Source organism: Lygodium microphyllum, chromosome 27, assembly GCF_053477565.2.
Source record: "Lygodium microphyllum isolate KBCC chromosome 27, Lygodium_microphyllum_v1.1.10, whole genome shotgun sequence".
Taxonomy (NCBI): domain Eukaryota; kingdom Viridiplantae; phylum Streptophyta; class Polypodiopsida; order Schizaeales; family Lygodiaceae; genus Lygodium; species Lygodium microphyllum.
The window spans coordinates 128,933,427-128,954,650 of NC_141161.1; the positions used below are offsets into that span (position 1 = coordinate 128,933,427).

Consider the following 21,224-nt stretch of genomic DNA (forward strand, 5'->3'; position numbering starts at 1 on the left):
GACAACTAGCTTATATCATTTTAGGAAACTGAAATGAGAGCTTATCCTACAAATAGAGAGATCGAACGATGCATCCTCTCGTTTCCCATTCTCTTTGAATTAAGTTCGATATGAGTCCGTCTGAGTTTAAATACTTTGTGCAAAGTAGATGGTCTGAAGATCCGACATTAGAAGGCTATAGCATGACTTGACCACTAGAAACCTAGAAAGATTTAGATGGATCCTAACACGGTTGGCTTATGTGCTTTGTTGCAAAGTAGATTCGAGATTTACTATTCAACAAACCTTGTGACATTTTGTGAGAGTGCTATGCAACATCTTTTAGATCAAGACTACTAAAACTTGTTGTGGACCAGATATGTAAAAAAAAACCACTAAGCATGTTAAAATAAATATAGATTGGAGACAAAACTAAGGCCAAAACTTATTTTAAAAAAAGGTTTAAATAGATAGTATCATGGCAAGTCAAAAAAGTGAGAAGAATCAAACAACATTAAAGTTTAGATACATAGAAGATAAAGCTAAAGTATTAAAGCAAGCAAAATGTTTCAAGGGAACCATACTAGGCACGAAGTTACTTTTTAAGAAATCCTAAGTAGTAAGTTACTTTTGGAAAAAATTAGGGCTGATTTCCCCTCTTTCTTCTCTCATTCTATAAAGAAATCAATTCTTATCATTGCATAATAGATAATGCATGTGTGTTTGTACATCTTTGTATGATCTTATGAAAGTGAGAATTACTTCTCCTCACTCTCAGGTTGATTGTAACTGAGCTCTTCCCTAAGGGACTTGGGTTTGTCAGAGTGCACGCAAAGTCATCATAGAGAAGCTAAAAAATCCTAAGCAATAAGTTACTTTTAGGCCATGATGTGTTAATAGGTTTAATAGTTGGTTTTATTTTTTATGCTAATAATGCCTTAACGTGGATTTTTCTTGGTGTTAATAGCTCCCCAAAGTGAATTGTACTAAGAACTTTGATGTATGTCTCTTTGTTTTATATGCCTTTTAAGGTTAATATAACACACACACACTCTCTCTTTCTCTTTCCATGACATTGCATTAGCTAAAACTCTTTTATTTGCTAACTAAAGTTTCCCGTACTTATAGCTTTGTCTTTTTGTGCTATTTATTACATTTTCATTTACTATTTCCAAACAATTTTACAATAATATGGATGACTGTAACTCATGGTCTCATATGTCATTTTGGCCTTTTTGCAAATGTTAATGTATCATTTCATTTCATTTTCTCCTTCAATACATGCATACATGCGCGTGCATGCGTGCACACGTATCCCCATGGTGCATGCTACAACAAAAGTGAGCTAGATTTGCCATTTTTTGTGTTGTGTGCACTTGCATGTGCTCGTGCACATGCACCTGTGTACATGTGCACATGTGCACAATGCATGCTTAATGTGATCAACAATTTGACATGTGTTTGTATGTGTACGTGCACATGTGCTTAGTGTTTAATAATTTGAAGAATATAATGCGTGGATGGGAAGCTACACTATACATGTTTCATCTAGCCTAGTGTACACTAATCATGCAAAACAGAAAAGGGTACATCTCTACACTCGAACCATGTAGCATTTAAATTGTGACACAAAAAATGGGAAAAAAAGAGAAAAACGCCTTTGAAAAGCAGTTGAGAAGGTTCTTCTAATGCTGTCAGTAGCTTGGGACTATTTTTCCAACTATCTGCCTCTTTGCCTTACATATCGCTGTCTTTTAGTAAAAAAAAACTTACAGTCATAGACACAGACCTGGATGAGGATCCTTTCCCTCGTCGTCACCTTAAAAGCTTTAGGCACTCTCGTCTACTTGGGTGCCAAACGTAATGTAATTCGCTGCATTGGTAAGGTGCCTAATGCTTATACTGACTGGATATGCGATCCTCTGTGTTGAACTTGATCATGGCGTCGGTTGGGATGTGTTGTCTTCTAGAGCATCTAAAGACGGAACGTATATCTCTATCCCCACTCACGAATCCAGCTTCCTTCTCAATAGACCTTTAAAGAAATCAAAACTGCCATGGTACAAACAACCCAAATAAATGGATTGATAACAGTTCCAATTGCATACATGGATTCATCCAAATTGTGTTACCTGTTCCCATCTGGATGCAATTCGTACTTCTCCAGTCGATCATCGACGGCAAGCAGGAACCCAGATGGACTCAGACCCTGCATCCGAAATTCAGCGTTAGCAAGCATACATTAGTACGTTTGCAAAATAATGCGGATATACTTTGTACCCTTACTTGAATAACCAGAGGGACCTGTCTGGTGATGCTTTCTTGTTTCTCTTCCAACACAACAGACTGTCCACTGTTTATTGAGCACCAACCAATCTTAGAACAATATGTCGAAGTATGAGAGCATCAAATAAAGTGTATTGGCGATAAAAACATTTAAATGGTTTAGAAACACTCCACATAGAGGCCTTCCATGCACACGATTCATGTTAAACAAGAACTAGATCACCAACCTCCAAAATACAACGGCCATCCATGACAGAAGAGGAGCGGTACTTGTGTCATGACATAATATATGAATGCTACTTGTGTCATGCAGAGAAGGTGAGTTGCTCCACCCGTACATCCAAGTAATCTCAAAGACATGCCTAATACAGCAACTGACGCATTGTTCTGTGAGGCTACAAGTTCAGCATATGTGAGATGGTAATGTCCCGGTGGTGGGTGAAATCCATCAACCTTTGGTCAGTATGCTGTAGAGAGTGACTTTAGATATCTGGTTGACTTGCAAAGTTATCACCCAAGCAAGGTATTGAATACGTGAGGGGGATTTAGGAATAAAAGACTTGGGATTAAGGTCCTGTTCATAAGTTCTAAGGGAGTAAGAGGGAGTTTAAGTGCATGCAGGCCACATGGATATGCTCTTCTTACACCAAAGGAAAATCAAGAAGGTAGACATATGGATGTCATGTAGCAGGTCATAGAGCAAAATGGCAGCAGCCAATTACAATCAACAGGGATCTAAATGATCTGTGAAGGCTGAGAGAAGAAGGGGATGCCACGTCATAAAGAGCCAGTGAGTTTAGTTGCAACTGTGGCTATAGCCAGTCAATCAAGCCACCATGTATCAATAGTGAAGAGGCTGTCAAAAGGCTGAGGGGTGATCAAACTGCTTCACTCCATCTGTTCACCTTACCATGATTGTATGAGCACAAAATGGCTGTCTTCATCAAGGCAAGGTGCAGGGCTACCATTGGAAAACAAGGTCAGAGCTATAAGAGTCCGTAAAGAAGAATGAGAGTTTATATTGCCAAAGTTTCAAGTATACTTAGATATGGACTGATCTACTCCAATCTTCAATAAAATAGCTGTCATGAATGACCAACAGCTCTGGGATTCAATTCGCCCCTTAATTAGGCTTCAATCCAGGCACAATTAGGTCTTCAATCTCTTGCATGTAGGCCACAATAAATGGAGAATGGACTCGCCCCTCAGTTCAACTGCCAATTCTGTCTTCAGTTGCTACACAAGTATGGGGTCTTCAGTACTTCGGCACCGATCCTAAGGTGGCTGAGAAACCATAATTGTTGCTGTAAATTATGGCTTCAGTAGGATTTCTTTGATTGGTCTTCACCCAAAGCTGGAAATGCCAAAGATTTGCTGAGGGATTGATTGTTGATGAGAGAGAAGGCTGTGGGGAGAGATTACAGATTTCTGTCAGGAAATGGTCTAGATCTGCGGCCACCCCCCAGGATCAGCCTGAAAGTTGTCACCTAGTGCCAACAGGGCAGAAAATGATGTCACCCAACCCAGAATGATGTCATCAACAGTTGTGCACCCTCTGCATGCTATTGTCTGCTGTAGATACCTTCTCTGGTGGCTGGAAATGACCTGGATCAGCTAGCAACCTGCTACAACAATACTCCTGACTCTCTCAAACTGCACAACCTACACAATGGTTGGAATCAACCTCAACCAACCCCGACAGCCCTTTCTCAGCCTTGCATGGGAAACTTTGCCACTTGACAGCCTTCTACATGTAATTTTGACCATTAATTAATATTAACATTTAGATCAATATTCATTTATCCCTACCCAATAATTGGTTGGTGCCCATTCACATTTTAATGTGCTAGCACCCATGGAACATTTAGTTGTCCCAAACATTAATTGGTGGATGACTAGCATTCATTAATTAATTAATGCCTAGTCCCAAATGTCACCACAAGAAATTCTAATGGCCCAATTAATGGCCTAGACCCAAACTAACACTACACACCCACAAGTACCTTCCCAACATAGCTTTACACAACTTTTGCAAATGTGCTCACTTTGGGTACTTAGGCCATCACCATGACTTACTTCACATGTGCACAACTTAATAATGCCAAAACTAAGCATTAGAAATACACCTCCCCGTGATAGGAGTTCAAAGTTCTTCCACACCTCACCTATTTTTTTGGGTGCAAAAGGGAGACACAATGTGCATAGAGTTGAGATGCACCAACCACGCACCTTAGGAGACTAAATCCACAGCCTCCATGATCAGTATGGGAGTGTCTGTTCCTGCTCGAAGGAGGTGATGGAGCTTGCCATGGTCTTCTACAGGAAACCTTTTACACGAGAGGCAATCTGAGCTTGAGTGATGTGATACAAACAACAAGTTTGGAGCTGCATCCCATCCCTTGTCACAAGGGAGATGGGATGGTGTCTCCTCTTCCTTCACTAAGAAGGAGCTAGCCCAGGCTTTCCACATAGGATGGGTAGAAATACCTTGGAGAGGATGCCAAGCTATCTAGGGCCTTCTTCTCAGCATACTGGGAGGTGGTGAAAGACCCCTTGCTATCAACATTTCACAAGATCTTCAGAATTCCTATGAATAGAGTTCTCTTTTCTTGAGAATTTAAAAAAAAAAAGATCTTTAGCTCTAGTCAAATGCCCAGCAGCTTGTTAGCAGGTCTAGTTAGACTCCTTCCCAAAGGGGGAGACCACTTAGTCTAGCTATCCCAATGGGGATCGATCACCTTGTTATCAATGGCCTACAGGGCACTGGCCAAGATGATTGGCAATATACTACACCCCATCCTCCCATACATCATTCATGACACATAGACAAGCTTTGCCCAAGATAGGAGCATCCTAAATGATGTTCACACATTCTTGGAGGCCATAGAGTGGACATAGAATAGCAGCTAACAGATGGTCATGCTCCTTTTGGACTTTGAGAAGTCTTACGATAGGGTGGATTGGGATTTCCTAGAAGGCACTACGCCACGGCTTGGTTTTCTTCAGGAGTGGATCAAAGGTGTGCCTACACTATATAGGTTAACCACCAATAGAGTGCTCATTAGAGGGTGGAGGGGGCTGAGTTTCAGCTAGAGAGAGCCGTCTATCAAGGCTGCCCTCTAGCCTATTTGCGGAGGTGGTGTCCTACTTCACTCAAGAGTGAGTGGCTTGTAGGGCCTCAAGCTCCACTTTGGGAGGAGATTGGCACATTGATGACATGGGCCTCTATGTTGTGATGTTGGAGAGAGTGAGACATGCACTAGAGAATGTTGCTGGCATGGCCCACTATCTCAAGGATGATGAAGTGATGTTGGAGAGAGTGAGACTGGCACTAGAAGTGTTCTGCATGACTATATGTGCAAAATCAACCAAGGAAAGTTGGTTGTCTTCTTACAAACCGAGATTCCAACACTGAGTGGGGCATCCACTTGGGTTTAAGATGGGGTGAGCACAAGTCTAACAATCCAATACCTTGGGGCCCATGTGGGATTCCGTATTACTCCAACCTAGCAATTCATCCCAATACTTGACAAGGCCCTCACACACACCCCCAATCTATCAAAAGGAGATTGACCGTTAGCTTGTGGTCTAGAACCCTCAGATCCAAGATTGTGACAAGTTATAGATTGGAGAGCACACTCGCACCTAGTGGGCTGGCTTAAAGAGGCCGACTCTACTTGCACTATTAAGGTGTGGCAAGATGCTTACAAGATGGCAGATCAGGAGGTTCTACAATAGGTGGCAAGATGTTAACGGAGTTGAGGCTAGGAAGAGGAGATTGATGCAAAGATCCCATAGGAATGGCGAGATCCTCACATCAAAGAGCGTGTGCAGTTTGGAGAAATGTGGACTGCTAAGTTATCACCATTGGGCGTCCCCTACAAATGACAAGCACAGAGGGTGGTGTTCCCAACAATATTTTCTTTGCAATTCAAGCTAGTGATCAGCTAGTCATTTACAAAGGTCAATTGGACAATGATTGGTTAGCCATCCCTTGGAGGAGGACCCACATTATCAGCCTCCAAGGGAAGACCTCGGAGCTAAACCCGTACATAGCCTAGATTGAGTTTTGAGTGATATCTCTACATGTAGAAGAGTTGGCCTCCAAATGAGCTAGAGTGGAACCCTAAAGAGTTGCAATGACCATTTACAACAATAGCCAAAAGTCGTGGCACTTCTTAGCCTATGCAATTAGGATCGGCAAACATATTGAAATGCAGAAGGAGATGGATTAGATGCCCTCACTTAGCAAGCATTGGGCTGAGCACATCATGATGAATGCTTTCCACCAAACTTTCTAGCCCCATCTGTGGGATAGTTGGAGGTTATGGAGGGTTCCCTACTTTATCTAGCTTCTCGCTCATGGGGGCTTAGTAGCTAGGAACTCGTTACCTTTGGTCATGCCAAGTAGCCAAGTTGGTACGGATATGGGTTTGTCATATCATCTGCTAGGTGGGGCCTAGCCTAGGGTGCATATGTTCGGAGGTCTTCAATTGACATGCAATTAGCCAAGGCCGCCACCTATTGTACAAGGCCAAGGTTCATAACATGATCTTCATCATCAAGGTAGGTTGTTAGGCATTGCCCATTCGCTAGGTATGGAAGCCCACAACATTGTGCTTACAAGTGTGGTAGATAATTGGGAGTCTCATAGGGTGGCATATCTAGAAGGCACGCTGTCAATTGATTTTAGGTACTGAGTGTCTCTCCATATGTGCAAACTTGGTAGAGGTTTAGACATTTATCATTCATTTCCTCTGTAGCTGCACGGACCAAGTGGAAGGTGATTCCTAAGCCTGTTTGGAGCTCTAACATCATTTTTTGCTCACCTAGGGTGGCCACAACCTTTTTTTCATAATGTAGACCGGTAGTCCCAAGTGGTAGTATGCTCTCCTATGGCTTCTCTTCCCCATGGCCCCCAGACCACCTTGAGAGGCTCGTATGTATCATTGTTTTGAGACTTTGAGTCAAATCCAACTAGAATATTAAACACATGTACTTCGTTCTAGAATTCTTCTTAGTAATATAATTAGCCATATTTTTTAACTATTAGAAAAGGCCAAAAGAGGAGGACAAGATAGCTGGGCAACCTCATGATTACCTAGTAAAGGGCTATATTGAACTAGTAAGCCTCTATGGGACATGCTTGTCCTCGCAAAAAAAAAGGATGGCACGATGCGCATCTCTGTAGATTATAAGGGTCTCAATAAAGTGACCATCAAGAATGAATATCTATTGCCTCAAATGGATAATCTTTTAGATCAACTCTATGGTGCAAGTTACTTTATCAAGATCGATCTTAGATCAAGATACCATTAGATATGGATAGCTCTTGAGAATGTCTCGAAGCTTGCTTCACATGCTGTATTGACACTATCAAATTTTCATCCTACTTTTTGGATTAACAAATGCTCCCACTACCTTCCAAGAAATAACTCAAAAAGTGAATAGTTGTTTTCCTTGTGTGGCAATAGTCCATAAGGCACCTAGTAGCTCACAAAGCTTTGGCAATTTGGACACTCGAAAACTATAGCTACTAAGAGAAAGATGTTGTCAAAGTATCCCATTCGTAATGAGTTATTGATTAAACAAGGCAAAATGTGAGTGCCTGGTAATGAAGATATCTGCAAAAAGATTTTGTATGAGGATCATGCCACACCAAGTGTTGGACATTCTGATATACACTAAACTTTGGCCTTGATTACTCACTACTTTTATTGGCCTCACATGGAGGCTTTGGTTGAGTCTTATGTACATGAGTGCCTATAGTGTCATCTTAATAAAGTTAAACAATACAAAAAAGTGGGGATGTTATATCCTTAAAAAACGTCCAATAAGAAATGGAGTAGCATTTCTATGGATTTCGTAGTAGGGTTAGCTTGTACAAATCTAGGTTCTAATGCAATTTGAGTCATAGTAAACCAATTAACAAAAATGGCTTGATTCATTCTAACAAAGAAGACCGTTAAAGCCCATGAGGTAGCTAGACTCTTTCTCAAGCACCTTTATAGACTTTATGGTTTGCTTGATAAAATATTCAATGATTGAGATCCTAAGTTCATTGGCCATGTTTGCAAATAGTCTTTTAAGAATTGGAAACTCCATTGTCTATGAGTTCCTCAAAGCATCCAGAAACCAATGGAAAGAGCAAGAGAACAAATCAAACCATGGAGAATATACTGCGCGCATATATCTCTCCTAGACATTCTAATTGAAAGTGTTATCTTCCTCAAATTGAGTTTGCTTGTAATAATGCTAAGTATTTGGCTACTAGATTTAGTCCATTATATTGACGTACGGTTACAATTGAAACCATCAATTGTTGTTGAGTTCAAGGAAATGAAAATGCAATCCATAGTCGATGTTCTACATGATATGTAAAAGATGTTGATGAGTGTGAGAGAAAGCATTAAAACAACCTAGAATCATACTATGTTTTATGCTAATCAAAAGCATACTCCTCAAGACCTCCAAGAGGGCATGTGGGTTTATCTTAGAGTCCCTAAGGAATCTGAATAGATAACTACTAACAAGTGCTATAAGTTATCTTCAAGGTATTGTGGTTATTTTCAGATTACCAAAGAGATAAGTAGCATATTCTACAAGCTTGATTTACCTCTAGTGATTGGAGTTCACCTAGTCTCTCAAGTAAGTCATTTGAAAGAATAAGGCAAGGTGAACTGATTATTCCAATTGACAAAGTCCCGCAGCTGAAGGACATTGCTTGTCATGTTTCACTCGAACACGAATTGGTTCTTGACCATAGGACTAAACAATCCCGTCAAACCGTTTATCTCCAATATTTCGTTCAAGTGGAAGAGTATGGCAATGATTCATGAGGAGGCAAGTGTTACATCCTTGGACATCTAGACGGATGCTAGTAGCATTGGTCAGAGTGGTTATGAAGTGACCAAGTGTGAATGCACTAAAGGCACTTTAAGATTAGCTCAATTGAAGGCCCTACTGTACACATTATTGCGTGATTGCCACTAATCACCACTCATTGACTCTTAGCCCATAGGTCAACACATCCATATACTGGAATCATGTGGTTGTTGGTATGGGATGCTAGCTCTTGGGATGTGGTCATGACATGCTATATTGCAAGTCCCCAAGTTTGGAAGTGATCCCTTTTGGCTCTATGGATGGGAATTGAGTCCAATATCTATTTCACGTGTGTTCGCGGATATAGCTTGTGTCATGTCTCGTGTGCAGGTTGAATCCATAGTACCCCAGAATGGCATTTCTTTGTTCCTTGTTAGGGACTCCTATTGCATGGGCCCACACAAATCTGTGTGCACTAGCTCCAATGGAACCTTTGACCCTTCAAAATAGCCCACACAAATCTTTGTGTACCAACTCCAATGGAACTTTGACCTTTCAAGTCACCTTATGAAGATGGAATCATGTTGCAACTTCCCTTTGATGTGTCAGACTCACCCCAACCTTTGGTAAACTGTGAACCATCTTGTCATGAGCCACCTTCCAAAGATACTCACGGTTAAGGTGACCAAACCAGTGATGTTGAAACCTAGCATGCCACAACTCAATCTAACACTCAGAGATAATGGAAAATAGTCACTACGTTCTTCAACTTGTAAATGCCATGCTCCTTGTATCTTTGCTCACCAACAATGAGTGGAAACCAAGACCCAAAACATAAAGCACCTCCAATGTGAAGGCATCACCATGTCCATCTCCTATGCCACAAACAAGTACTGAGGAATTGTGCCAAGAAGACGTTGCCTTGCATTGAACATGATTGCAAAATCCCATCCTTTAAGGGAGTCATGTGGTAGGAAGCACTAGTATCCATGACCCATTCTCAAGACAACAGAACCATCAACCACCACATCCTTGGAGGATGATGACTCCGAAAACTCCAGACGTAGAAATGCAAGTGATGGTAGAGTAGTCGTTGCTCCTACTGACTCAGAATCCTTCTTGGATGGCTGCTTCTTGTCTTTATCCATGCAATCCTTCTTGAAATGACCTGTCTCATTTGTGGAACATGGAATCCTTCCTCTTCTTGGATTTCTCATCCTTATTCTCCTCCTTGCCCTTCTTCTTTGAAATATATTTTTTAAAAACTATCAAAGCCTCCAAGTTTCCCTTGGGGGGAAATATGGCTTGAGTTGGTCTGCTTGATCCAACACCATCTATACAAACTCTTCGCATGCAAATCAACCCTACCAGAGGTGATCAAATTGGAGTAAAATCCATAGGGTAGCTGTGTAAGAAGATTCACTGCCATACATTCATAGGAGATCGCCTTCTCCACCTGAAGAAACTCCTGTTGCAGCTTCTTGATGTGATCTTTCATGGATGTAGACTTGTTCAAGTTGAGACATAAATTTTATCGGCATCATCCTGGTGTTTAACGGCTTCAATGTAGTCATATCTGTCTGGCACTTGTCATATGCTTCACATGAGCGATGATTGCCACTGCATAAGAGAAACATGAAAGAATGGATGCAAGCATTCAATCTATCCCAATGTGCCTAGGTCTTCCCTGAATTAGTTTTCCTGGATGTAAAAAGAGAGTTGGGATCATTGACCATCGAGCGGCCAATCCTCTCAATTACCATCTCCCCCAGATTATGAGACTCTTGGATGGCCTCCATCATCACCTTATAAATGCCGAAATTGTCCCCATCTACCTTCTGATCCTGAGGAACTGCAGGTAGGAAGAGGCCTCACAGTCCATTAGGCCCCTAGAAATCCATTCCATTGCGGTAGACACCCTTCTCTTGCTTGTAAATTGCCACACTTCGTGTGTAGCCCCCTGTAGCAATGAAAATGCAGCCAGCTGAGTCTTCCTCCACTCAATCACTAGGTCTTCCACTCCACCAAAGGCAATAAAGGCTCAAAATCTGCCCTCATCTGCTGAAAACACAGATTCTTCAGCACCCCTCTGCCAATTTCTTCAAGAAAAATAGATCCAGGATTATCCTCCTGGCACAGGTCCAGGCCACCCTCATGGTCTAAGAATGTAGCACTTCTCCCCCAAACCCGCAATCTCCGGCCCACCAATAAAGACTCAAAATCTGCTTTCGTCTGCTGAAAACACAGATTCTTCAGCACCCTTCCTGCCAATTTCTTCAAGAAAAATCAGTCCAGGATTATCCTCCTGGCACAGGTCTAGGCCACCCTTATGGCTAAGAACATAGCACTTCTCCCCCAAACCCGCAATCTCCAGCCCACTCCAGCAGTCAACTGTTGCACAGCCCTCCTGTCTGCACTCCAATGTTGAACTGCTGCTCCTTTCTCATGCTGAAACTCCATCAAATCTGCCTTCCTCTGCAGCATCCCACAGCTACTTTGATACCTTGCTCTGCAAAGTCAATGCACTAGCTGCTCAGAAAACGGAACACAAAGAGAAAGAGAGAGGGGGAGACATGATTTCTGACTACTGAATAATGAAGGCAGAATTAGATGGTAGCTTTACTGGGACCTGGAAAGTTTCCCAGACATATTGTATGTAACATTTTGGTCTCATAGGCCACCTTGGCCTTTCGTAGACGTTAATATAACTTTCTTTCTTTCTTTCTCAGAGAACCTCACACCAACCAACTGAATCTCTCAGTCTGTCTGAATATGCAAACCACACAAGTGCAGACTATACATACAGCAATCTACCAGTGAGGTCAGACGTGAAAATGGGCCAAATAATAAACTAACATTGTAAATGCTGCATGCAACCTGACCACCCTGCTGTACACTGGCCAACTGCCCAAAATGCTGACCAACTGCCAAAATGCCAACCAATTGTGCGTACTGACACTATACAGGAGTTGATCCTGTAACACTAACATAGGGACAAGCTTGGAACTGTATGGGGATGGAATGGGACCCGGACAAGATGCTAGGAAATGGTCATACCATGTCACCACGATGGGAGTGCACCCTTAAAGTTTGTGCAGAAAAAGGTTTCTCCAAGGCTCCACAAAACCAGCAAGAGTCCTTGGACAATGAGTTTTTACAATGCTATTCTCTGACTACTAGGATCCAAATACCAAGGTCTCCATATGCTTGATGTCCCTGACTAAGCTACTTTGGCCCTAATTGGTCCTCCATTTCCATGTGAACAAATGAAGTAGCATTGTAATGCATTTGATGAACCAACTAATGATTTCACCAGAGTTGAATGCACTCACTCCACAATTACAATCAGTATGATCTTCAAAAGTTTCCCCTTCATCACTTCCTTGCTCTTTTCCTTTCCTTCTCTCTTCTTCCTCCTCTTGAACTTTCCTGTTCATTTCTATTTCAGAAAAAAGGCTCATATTACATAACATGCAATCACCATCCTTTTTGTCTGCCAAAGTTCTAACTTTAAGCCAGGAGTTGAGATAATTGTTTCCTTTATTGTTTATGAGTATTCCTGTCATTGTGGTAATGAATGAAGCTAAAGAGACCCTGCAATTATGGATAACATGGAGGAGTGGATACTAAAATGGCACATTCTTCATCTTTGACATTTCAAAACAAAAAAACGTTTCTCAGTTGATATATACACTTGGTAAAGGGCTACAATTTCATCATCATGTAAGTTTTTAAAGGACACCTATGCCTCAATAGACACTTTAGATGTTGAGGTGTAAGTGTATACACTTGACACTCATTTTTCCGAATTTTCTCAATATGGGGTTTTGCATTTTGATTGTGGAGGGTACTCAGGAGCCATGTCTTGTGTTTCAATTTGGTGGCATTTGATATACTTGACAAGAAAATGACAATCAATTTCACTCAGCTCTAAAACAAGAAAGAGTCCACTGCGTGTTGACTGCACCTGTGTAACCAATTCTTGTAATAGTTGCACTCCAAGGGATGAAAACCTGCGTAAGAAAAAAATTCTGTGAAGTCTAATGCATGCCTAGCAACAGTTTGCTGAAATATTGTTTATGAAATAAGACAACATTTAGAACTTGATTCGACTGTAAGTTGATTATACATGATGTACACAGCTTTACAAAGACCCAACCATCATGCTATGTCTCAAGAATGTAGCTACTTGTGCAAAACACACTCAACCTATTCATGAGTGGAAATATTAGTAGTGCTGTGCAAAGAAGGCAAAGTGACATACGATACAATGTCCATTTAGGGGTACAGTAAAAGGACGGTACATGGGTACTATGCAAAGAAGCTAAAGTGATATACAATGCAATGTCCATATGGGGATACAACAAAAAGATGGTGGAATGGACATACTGGCCAATAAATGGCTAGGTAATACACAAATACCTAGTTCACTTGGTTAGTTTTGGCGGATGGAGTATATCAAGCATCCTTGATGAGATAGTGTAAGGGTAGCTCAAACCAGCCTTCCTCCTTGGATAGAGAGGATAGGGAGGTACTAACCTGATTTAACACTAATTACAAGTAGTAATTAATTCACATAAATTGAAATGCACACTTTACTACTTTAATCTTGGACAATTGGACAGTCTGTTGGCCCCAAAACTAGTGCCCATTGTTTTTCTTTATCTTCAATTGCAAAATTGATGGAGTACAACTGAGATTCACTAATCTCCTCTGCTAATCCAAGTGTCTCTTGCTGTTATAAATGACCAACAAGCCTTCAAGCCAATCTGCCCCTTGGTTTGCTTAGGGATTGGCCTTCACCCTACTCCTTATGAGATAAAGTAAGCCACAAATTCGATACTGGCTAGCTGGTCCCTAGAGCAGTAGTGTGCTCAATCTATGTGAGTCCATTTAGACACGAGGATTGTATATATCACCTAGCTCATGTGTGAAGTCCAAGGTGGTGGACTAGATGTGGGTGGTGGTTGAAGGCTATAGGTATGCAAGGGTGAATATGGTGAGGCACAAGCAAGCATGATCTACTCCAATCTTTTTTTTTTTGGGGGGGAGGGGGGGAGGAGGTTCTCGCTAACTCCATTGTCTCGATGGAGCCAAGGACATAATCCACTATGCTCGAACTTATGGGCTAAAAGCAAATGAATGCTCTAGATCCAAGTCACTTCTTCATCCCGTTATAAATAATGAGATGGTGTCATGACCCTAGCTCTAGTAAATACTAACCATATTCAGTGTTATACCCGCTAGTATCAGCTAATACTTCACCTGTACCTGTTTCCTCCACATCTATCTCCTACAGCCACCTCAAGTCCTCGAAGCCATGTGTGTCACATTGCCTGCTTTGTGTCCAGGCATTAAAATCTCCTACCACGAGGACCCTCCTAATCTTAAGTGTTAGAATTTGCCAATTCTAGGCAGTGCCCATGTAAAGTGTCAATGTAGTGTGTGTACACCTAGTGTCTTTAGACATCAAAGTAGTGATACTAGGGTCTAGAGTAAGTTAACCTAACTCTAGTTAGTTGGTGGAAGATTGGTTAGGTCAACCTACGACCTAAACTAGAGTTGTACCTTCACTCTATCTTTCAATTCAGCAAGTACACTTTTCTCTCTTGCTTTAACTCACTCATTGTCATAGTCTTTCGTTTCTCTCCCCTTCATAGCTGGTGCATTTCTCACATTTGGTATCGAGCAGCTTCTACACAAGGGTTTTACTCAGTCATTGTCTACCAATGCCACTTTGCCCAAGGACTGAGGTTCTACTACCACTAGCTTTTGTACATGCAAGGAAGAGAGAGAGATGTGAGCTACTCACCTTAGCTCAGTTTTTGTTGTTGTTGTTGCCTCGAGCTCAACATTTGCCACCAAGCATCATTGCCACCACACCATGCCACTACAACTTTGCTCCGCTTGTCGGATCTAGCAACACTATCAATGCTGCCACTTACTCTTGTGCCCTATGCTGCTCCAGGTGTCTCCTACATGCAATCTCTTGCACGTTGCACCGCTTGCATCCTATAGGTGCACCTACGACTATGCCACTTGCATTGCCAACACCACCTATGCCTACACCAATCTCTTGGCCGCCACCTATTCTACCGCCTGTGCTTGACACGTGCCACTTGTGTTGCACCACTACCTATGCCATTGCCTCAAGGCCACTGCCAAGTTTGCCGCCTATTGTCTAGGCACAACACCTACTCGACCTCTTCCAGCACTACCTGCCACTATTTGTGTTGCAATTCCACCTCTCTAGATCATCTCCGCCTGCTTAACTCTAGCCGCCATTGGTGCAATCCAATTGGAAGGTCCTGAGCTTTGTGTGCACATCCCAAGGCACCTAAAATTTGGGGCTTTTGAATGAATCAACTTCCTATATGCAAATCGACACTAGGCAAGCTGGCATTGTACAATTTCTTCCAAATGTGTGCAACAAATTTGGGTCTTTTTGATCTAGAGGCTCTAGTGGATTACAACTACTAGTTCCTATCAACACACATCTTGGGGCAACATTTTGTCAAAAATTCAAACTCTAAGTTATAAATTTCTTCAATTTCCTTAAAATTTTACGAAGAAATTTGGAGCTTTACCTGACATGCATTCCAAGGCAAGGAACAGATGTTACAGCAACATTATCTTGTTGTGTTAGTCACTTGCATTGAATTTGGGGATTTTCAGTAAAAATTTTGGGGAGATTCAACATTAAATTATTGTAAAGTGTCTTTTTGGGCATGCATTTCAAGGCAAGTTTAGTACAATAGTATATTGCTGTAAATTGCTAGTTGAGTGCTGTATTTGTGCAACCTTGGGCACGTTTGCTAAGAATTGTGATAGTTTGGTACTTGCATTCTAATCTTATATGGGGATTTTTGGTACTCATTACAATACGTTCTATACTTCCGTGTAAAGTATTTGGCTGCTCACTTTTATGCATCATTGGGAGCTTGACGTATTAGTGGCATAATGACCAGAGCAACATCCTTGGTGTCCTCACTTAGGAGGACAAGCTCAATGGCACCAACTACCCTCTGTGGAGTTTTATGGTGTGTAACCTTCTTCTGGTGAAGAATTTGTGGGACAATGTCATTGGTGATCTGCAGCAGCGACTAGGAGGTCTTGCACCTCAAACACCTTAACATAATGCTAGAGAACAGATCGTTGCTGTTGCATTCCATCCCCCTCCTACCAAGGATCAACGAAGGTGGGACTCAAAGGATACAAGGCTCTATCTTTGATTGCTTATGAGTGAAAAGGGCTATTATTCCACTTATTCAATCTTATAGAACCTCAAAAGAAACTTGGACGAGAGTATATTTGTAGTACGTAATGAAGCCAAGATATCTTATCTCCCTAGAGAGCTAGCTAATGTGAGTATGGATGAGGGTGACAATATGATAGATTACCTCACACACATACAAGATTTGCAATTGGTCAATGGTGATGAGGTCATTTAGGATGTAGAATTGGTAAACATCACACTGAACTCACTTGCTAAGTCGTACCTTGGATTCCACACCTCATTGATGGTGTATTTTGGGGGAGGGGTTGTGTGTGTGTGTGTGTTGGGGGCGGGGGATGATGGATGGATGCGGGGAGGCAAGCCCTTTCATTTGGAAAACCTCCTGCTCCAAGTGGAAAACTCGAAAGAATGTTGCATTGCATTTAGGTGATGTGGCTATGCTCTCAAAGTACAAAGGCAAAGAAAAGGAAAATGTGAAAAATCAACAAAAGCCTCATGTGGGACAATCATCAAATAAGGTTATCCAAGATACAAAAAAGTCCAAGAGAAAAGGGAAATGTCATTATTGCAAAAAACCTACTTATTATATTGATAAATGCAAGAAGTGATTGGTCAAAGAAGGACTCCAATTTAGCTATCCAAAGACATCACCCACGAAATCTTTTGATGGTGATGTTTCAACCAACTTTGTGGAGAATGACTTTTCATTTCTTACATAGAGTTTTAATTCTTCGATGGCTGATTGAGCATTTAATGCTGCTAAAACACAGCACACATGGTATTTTCAATGTGGCGTCCAATCATATCACTTCTAGAAAGTGTCTCTTCACATCTTTGAATTCAGTCCCTATAGGGAAGCATGTTATATGTACAAACAATAGTAGTTATGATATATGTGGCATTGGCTCGTTCATGATTACTATTGCAAATGGTAGTTATGATATATGTGGCATTGGTTCGTTCATGATTACTGGTGCAAATGGTTCTGATTTCATGCTTTTGGGTGTTTTGTTTGTGCCTAGCATTACAAAGAATTTGTTGTCTATATCTACTTTTAATAAACATTGCTTTTAGTTTACTTTTGAAGATGACAAATGCATTGTTAGAGATAGAGAGATGGACTATGCACTCAAGCTATCCGACACCCAGTATAAGGGTCTCTTTTTGTTACATACGTATGATAGACGATCCCATGATGCTATGGCAATTAGTACTCTTTCATCCGCAATGCAAAATGTGGAGCTATGGTATCCTTGCTATAGACATCTGAGTTTTGGTAATTTGATGACACCTCAACAGTGTCAAATGGTACATGCATTACCTCCAATAGAGATCCCACCTCCCTGTGCATGTGAGGGATGTATTTTGGGAAAAATGCATAAGTTTTCTTTCAAGAAGGATCGTGCAATGCATGCTGTCAGGAAAATGTAGCTTATTCACTCCGATGTTTGTGGTCCCACAAGGACATATACACTTGGGGGTCATCTTTATTTTGTCACCTTTATTAATGACTACTCTTGGTATACACGTGTATATGGGCTGAAAGCAAAATCTGATGTGTTTATGCATTTTAAACATCTTGTTGCAAAGCTTGAGGCTAAAACTAGCTTGAAAGCGTAGACATTTCGCATGGATAGAGAGGGGAAATACATGTCTCATGATTTTGAGCTTGAAATTGGCATTACGCATCAAGCCACTATTAGAATGACACCTCAATGAAATGGTATTGTTAAAAGGGAAAATTGGACACTTAGAGAAATGACTCATTACATGCTAAAAAGCAAGGGGCTGCCACATAAGTTTTGGCTTTAAGGCCTTCAGTGTGTGAATCATGTCTTAAAACATGCACCCACCAAAGCACTAAGGATAATCACACTATTTGAAGCTTGGCATGGCAAGAAACCTAAAGTTGATTACTTTCTCGAATTTGGATGTATAGCCTATGCACATGTTCTGAAATAGCTTCATGGAAAGCTCAATAACAAAGTTGTAAAATGCATTTTTATTGGCTAAAGTTCGGAGAGCGAGAACTATCAATTGTATAATCCACACGCGAAGAAAGTATTTGTCAGTCGGGATGTTATATTTTCCGAAAAAGCTGCATTTTCACATGATCACTTTGAGATGCCAGCCACAAATGACATTGGTGATGTCTTTGAGGGTCTTTTCCCACTTTCTTTAGAGTCCATGCCTGCTGTAAATGGGTTGACAAACATATTACAGAAAGCTGTTGCTGCAGCACATGCTCTCGAACACTAGGCACTTGATCTTGGATTACTACATGCAGTGAAAAATGCAATATAGCATGAAAGGGCTGCTGTAAATGCAGCTTAAACAGTCCCTAGACGGCTGTTACGCACTTTCCAAGAGAGTACAATGGATTCTCCCTTACCTCAATGCACTAGAAGGGCTACTAGACATGCAATACATGATGCAAGGGGGCCCATTTGGCTGAAATTATGGGAGTAGATGATGATTGTGATGAGCATGTGTTCATATGATGTGCCTACTGCCTTGGACAAAGCTCAGCAAGATGTAAATTGGATGCACACCATGCAAGAATAGTTATACTCTGTTGCCACTAACTCTACATGGGATCTTGTGGATTTACCACGTGGTAAAAAAACTATATCAGCACAAAATGGGTTTTGGAACTCAAACACAAGGCTATCGATAGGTACAAGGCATGGTTGGTAGCAAAAGGCTATCCATAGAAGAAGGGTACAGATTATGAGGAAACCTTTGCTCCTACATCCTTTATGAGTACAATGAGCTATGTGATTGCTATGGCTACAAATTATGGCTGGAAAGAGTATCAATTGGACATAAAGATAGCATTTTTAAATGGGGATCTACATGAGGATGTTTATATTTCACAATCTCCAAGGTGTATGGTAAAGGGCAAAGAGCACATGGTCTGCAGACTGCATAGGGCTCTTTACAGTCTCAAACAGGTTCCTCATTCATGGTACTCTAAAATTGATGCTTATTTAGCCACCTACGTCCACTCTATACATTAAGAATGAAGGGGGGATTTGCTAATTATCATTGTTTATGTGGATGATATGCTGCTCACTAGACCTAAAGAGGATAAAATTGCAAATTTCAAAGCTGAATTGAAGCATGCATTTGCTACATCAAATATGGGCTGTCTACACTATTATTTGGGGATTCAATTCACCCAAAATCAGCATGGCATCATCATGTCACTGTCAGTGTATGTGGAAAAGCTTTTACATAGGTTTCACATGCAAGATTACAAACCTATTTACACTCCTATGGAGCCAAGCTTAAAGCTATCTATGCATGATGGTGAAGAGATGTTTGATGTTGCAATTTACTGCCGGGTTGTTAGCTGTCTCATTTATCTTTGCAGCACACACCTTGATATTCAATATATAGTATTTGAGGTGAGTAGGTATACGCACAGCCCACATGCCATACATTAGCAAGCGGTTAAGCAAATCGTCAAATATTTGCAAGGTACTTAGTAACATGCTTTATTTTTTCCTGGGGTGGAAGACATGCATCTACATGCTTACAGATTCATACACCCTCACCTTATGAGGCTAAGTACAAGGCACTGCTCATGGCAATAATGGAATGTTATGGCTACGTAGATTGTTGACTCATCTACATATACCATTGGACAGTCCTACGCCTGTTCTTTCTAAAAGTCATAGTGCTATTGTAGTGGCACGAAATCTCTTCTCCATAGCTAGTGCATTTCTCGCATGGAGTAGTGTGTAATATCATTTGATAGGCATGTGGAAGGTGACTCCCCCTCTACTCCATCTCCCTCTCGCTCCTGTTTTGTTGAGGCTCCCCAATGGCATATCTTGATCCCCTCAGTGGAAAGTGTAACTCCTGTCTAATCAATATTGCTACTACTCCTAACCCTCATGTGGTGCCTTCATGTCACATGCATCCTCTCTATGAAGACTCCCAGATATATCCATATACACTAGATAGCCCCTGCTTAAGGCTCTAATGTGTCTATGTGATCATAATTAGGCCATGGCTCTCCATCACCTCCTCCATCCTTTGTGGATATATCAAGAGCAAACCGTTATAGTTCCACACTATCATCTGTATCTCTAAGGTGTCTCTCTTATAGGCCACGTACCCTATTCAACTACCTTTCCCTCCTTCCTAGCCTAGATTATTTTGGCCTAACCCTCATGCGGCACCCCGATGTCATGTGCATCCTATGTACATTGACTTCTAGGCATATCCATATACTCTAGGTAGCCCCCTCTCAAGGTTTTAATGTGTCTATGTGATCATAATCAGGTCGTGGATCTCCATTACCTCCTCCATCTTCCCTAGATGCAACCAAAGTCAACTATTATAATTCCACATTGTCATCCATATCTCTAAGGTGTCTGTCTTCTTTTTTTTTTGGCAGATAAAATGTGGCTGATTATATTACTCAAAGAAATTGATTACAGCGGAGTGCTCATGCTCAACAGACTAGCTAGAGCTGATGCAGAAACCCAAATACATCATGTATACAAGCCTCTCAGGGTGGTCTGGGGCGATGGAGGCAAGAAGCCATGGAGGGGGGATGTATCGCCATCTGGGGCTGCCTTCCTACATCATGAAAAACAGGTCCTGGTTGCCCCAAGTATGCATGAAATGACCACGGAGCTCCTTACGAGCCCTGGACTCGCCCTACACCTGATCCCAACGGCCACGGAGGGAGTGGATGATGGAGGTCCAAAGCTCAGCTAGGGTCGCCTGTGCTGAAAGTCTCTCTCCGCCAAAAGTCTCCTGACACCGCACCTTCCAAATATGCCATCTAGTAAGACTCCCTATAAACTCCCATATCTCAAAGCGTTCTGCTGTAGGCTCTAGTACTTGGCAGATGGATAGAGTCTCCAAACCAGCCACTGCG

General features: G+C 41.5%; 1 protein-coding gene across 3 annotated transcripts in view; it reads right to left on the minus strand.

The window, feature by feature from the left end:
* Positions 1-1,346: 1,346 nt before the first annotated feature.
* The window catches only part of LOC148012828 (biotin--protein ligase 2-like), a 207,779-nt gene continuing 187,901 nt past the window's right edge, over positions 1,347-21,224 (minus strand). For 2 of the 3 annotated variants that reach the window (XM_087668856.1, XM_087668855.1), the window contains 4 exons: positions 13,058-13,103; positions 2,266-2,332; positions 2,112-2,188; positions 1,347-2,031 (listed from right to left, as the gene is read on the minus strand). In XM_087668856.1, coding sequence (XP_087524982.1) covers positions 1,986-2,031; positions 2,112-2,188; positions 2,266-2,332; positions 13,058-13,103 — 236 coding nt within the window. In that variant the 3' untranslated portion in view covers positions 1,347-1,985. The remainder of the gene's footprint in view (positions 2,032-2,111; positions 2,189-2,265; positions 2,333-13,057; positions 13,104-21,224) is intronic. The other variant, XM_087668854.1, reaches the window with a different exon arrangement.